Source organism: Mustela lutreola, chromosome 6 (genome assembly GCF_030435805.1).
Source record: "Mustela lutreola isolate mMusLut2 chromosome 6, mMusLut2.pri, whole genome shotgun sequence".
NCBI classification, from domain to species: domain Eukaryota; kingdom Metazoa; phylum Chordata; class Mammalia; order Carnivora; family Mustelidae; genus Mustela; species Mustela lutreola.
In genome coordinates this window covers 8524923-8527655 of record NC_081295.1, presented here as the reverse complement: position 1 = coordinate 8527655, position 2733 = coordinate 8524923, and the positions used below count along the sequence as shown (strand labels likewise).

The 2733-nt window shown below is 54.5% G+C and overlaps 1 protein-coding gene across 1 annotated transcript; it reads right to left on the bottom strand.

Moving 5' to 3' along the window:
* Positions 1–1106: 1106 nt before the first annotated feature.
* On the bottom strand, positions 1107–1487 carry LOC131833322 (uncharacterized). Its single transcript, XM_059176432.1, has one exon. It carries the CDS (start codon positions 1485–1487, stop codon positions 1107–1109), a length of 381 nt encoding a protein of 126 aa, XP_059032415.1.
* Positions 1488–2733: the final 1246 nt, after the last annotated feature.

The window sequence follows — 2733 nt, the reverse complement described above, 5'->3', positions numbered from 1 at the left end:
CGGGGAGTCTGCTTTCCACTCTCTCTGTCTCTGCCTGCCTCTCTGCCTACTTGTGATCTCTGTCTGTCAAATTAAAAAAAAAATTAAAAAACAGCAACAACAACAAAAACCCAACTAAAGAGTTAATCATCATTCCTTCCCTTTTGTCCCTCAGGGCTGGTGAAATACAAATTTTCCTGCTACATTATAAGCTCCTTGAGAGCTTGGGCTCTCTGTCTTTCACCGCAGGAGTGCCGCAGAATGCCTAGAGCAAAGTAGACCCTCAATTCACACCAGTACTGGTTAGCTAATAAATGATTAACAATGAATTTTTAGGTAGTGGAGGAGACTGAGATCTTTTCTCTTTTTGGCATGGGGGAGGAGGGACCTCTGAACCCTTCCTGGAAAGCTCTTCAAAAAGGACTCCTTTTCACAGTGAACACAGAACATATGTGCCAGCCCTGCTCTAACCTCCTGCCTGTCATTCTTGTCATTCGCAGTCTAAGCCATCCTATGCGGTAGGTCCCTTTTTAAAAAAAAATTTTTTTTAAATTGATTTTCAGTGTAACAGCATTCATTGTTTTTGCACCACACCCAGTGCTCCATGCAATCCGTGCCCTCTCCAATACCCACCACCTGGCTCCCCCAACCTCCCACGCCGTTTTTATTCCCATTCGACGGACAAGGAAACCAAGGCACGCAGCACTTTGGTCATGGTTAGTGAATGGCAGAGCTGGGATTCAATTCCAGGCGTGTGCTCTGTGCACAGGGCCCCATCCCTAAGCAAGAGTTAGAGCTACCCACAGGGAGGGCAGCCTCCTAGGTGGCCAGGGCAGCGCGGACAGAGGCACAGAGGCATGGGGAGCAAGATCCATTGCAGGGGATGAAGGTAGATCACAAGGTCAGCCCGTGGACCCAGGGAGAGTGTGGACGCCTAATACAGTTTCTCCAAAAGTGCTGTCACCCCGACTCTCCTTTGGGGAAGTGGGAGCATTCCTGTATGCAAATACTTTTTAGAGCATCGTTGTGAAGACTAAATCCCAAGCCTAAGGGCTGGCTCCGCGACCGCCGGGCAGCCAGGCGTAGGCCACGTGGCGGGTCCGCGCGAGGTCTCTGCGCAGCGGGCTTCACGTGCCTCCAGCTGGCTCACAGCGCCCCCTGGGCGCGCGGCGGTGTGCTTGCAGCCGGCGGTCCTCCGCCCCCGACGCAGGCTCTCGGAGCTGAACCGACCCAGCCCCCTGCATGCCTTCCCTTACCCGCCCGGCCGCCGGACTTCGGGCAAACACACGCCTGTTTCGCGAAGAGGGGGTCGCGGTCCTGAAGGCACCGAAAGCTGCAGGGGGCGGGGGCGGGGTTGGGCGCGGGGCTGCGCCGCGGCGGGCGGCCGGGGCGGGGAGGGCCGCTTCCCTTTCTCGGGATCCGCTGCGCTGAGACTGAGAGAGGCTCAGGATTTCCCCGCCGCTGCTTGCGACTCCGGGGGATTTCTCAGGGCTCTGAAAACAACACATCCCGGGCCGGGAGGGATGCGGGGCGGAGAATGCCAGATGTTTTGAATTCTTTGAAATCTCTAAGCATCTAGAAGAAATAATCACGGTGGGTAGGTGTAAGTAGCTTTTTGATATGGGGCACATTCCGCCCCCCACCCCCAGAGCTTAAAATAGAATTTTTCAAGGGAAATCGAATGAAAGTATAAAAAATTCGCAAACGCTCTTGCTATAAAACAGAAGCACAATGCTGCAGTCCCGCCCCCCCCGCCCCCCACCCAAGTGGTTACCCTCATCATCATCCATGCAAAATAGGTCCTTTCCTCCAGTGATGCAGCAGCCACCCATGTCTTTCCCATGACTTGGGCCATAGTTAGTGTGAAGACCCTGCTGCTGACCCCGGACATCGGAGCCTTCCCTCAGGGCCTGGCTATTTCCCTGAGGAATCCCACAAGACTCGTGTCCGTATCCCCCTTCCGCCCCATGGCTTTTCTCTGCCGGTGTGGTTTCTGGAAGGCTGTCAGACATTCCCTGTGCCCGTCTGTTTTAAAAAAAAAAAACACACAGAAGCCTCTGTGATGTGCACAGGACACTAGGGGGTGTGGCTCCCATCAGATCCCTCCAGGACCAGAGGGGAGGGGGCTTGGCGGAGTGGTGCACTTGGAAAATAGGATACAAGTTTAAGGCCTGCTTCTGCCACTTCCACTTGGGGAACTTGGGCGAGCACTCACGCTCCATAGAGCTTCACCTCCCTCATCTGTGAAATGGGTGTGATGATTAAGTGAGTTGATGTGTGACGTTGCGGGCAGGTGCTCAGTCCTGAAAGTGCAAGGTGAGGGTGGACGTTCCCGGGCACCTGTGCGCTGTGATACGCTCCAGTCTGGTGCTGTTTGGATCATGTCCTGGCAGTAAAGGAGTCAAGAGCTGGTGGGCAAATTCCCGAGGCCGAATGCTGACCAGCCCCCAAGGTGACCTTTTTCCATATATTCACTGCCCTGAGATTCTAACTGCAGCCTGGGTCGGTTTGTGGTCAGGAGGCAGGTCACACTCTCTGGTTCCCTGTGTGTGTGTAGGGCCACTGTATCTCTCAGTCAGGCTCAGAAGATTATTTTGTGCCCAAAGCCTGTTGGTGGCCTGCCACTTCTCATTCTTTGAGCTGCAGCCTTGGAAACTGCCTGAGGCCAGGGGCCCTCCTGCCTAGGAGAGGAAGCTTTTCGTTCCCTTTAAGCTTCCCGATCTTCTGGAAGAGGAGAGGAATCCCCCAAGCCAA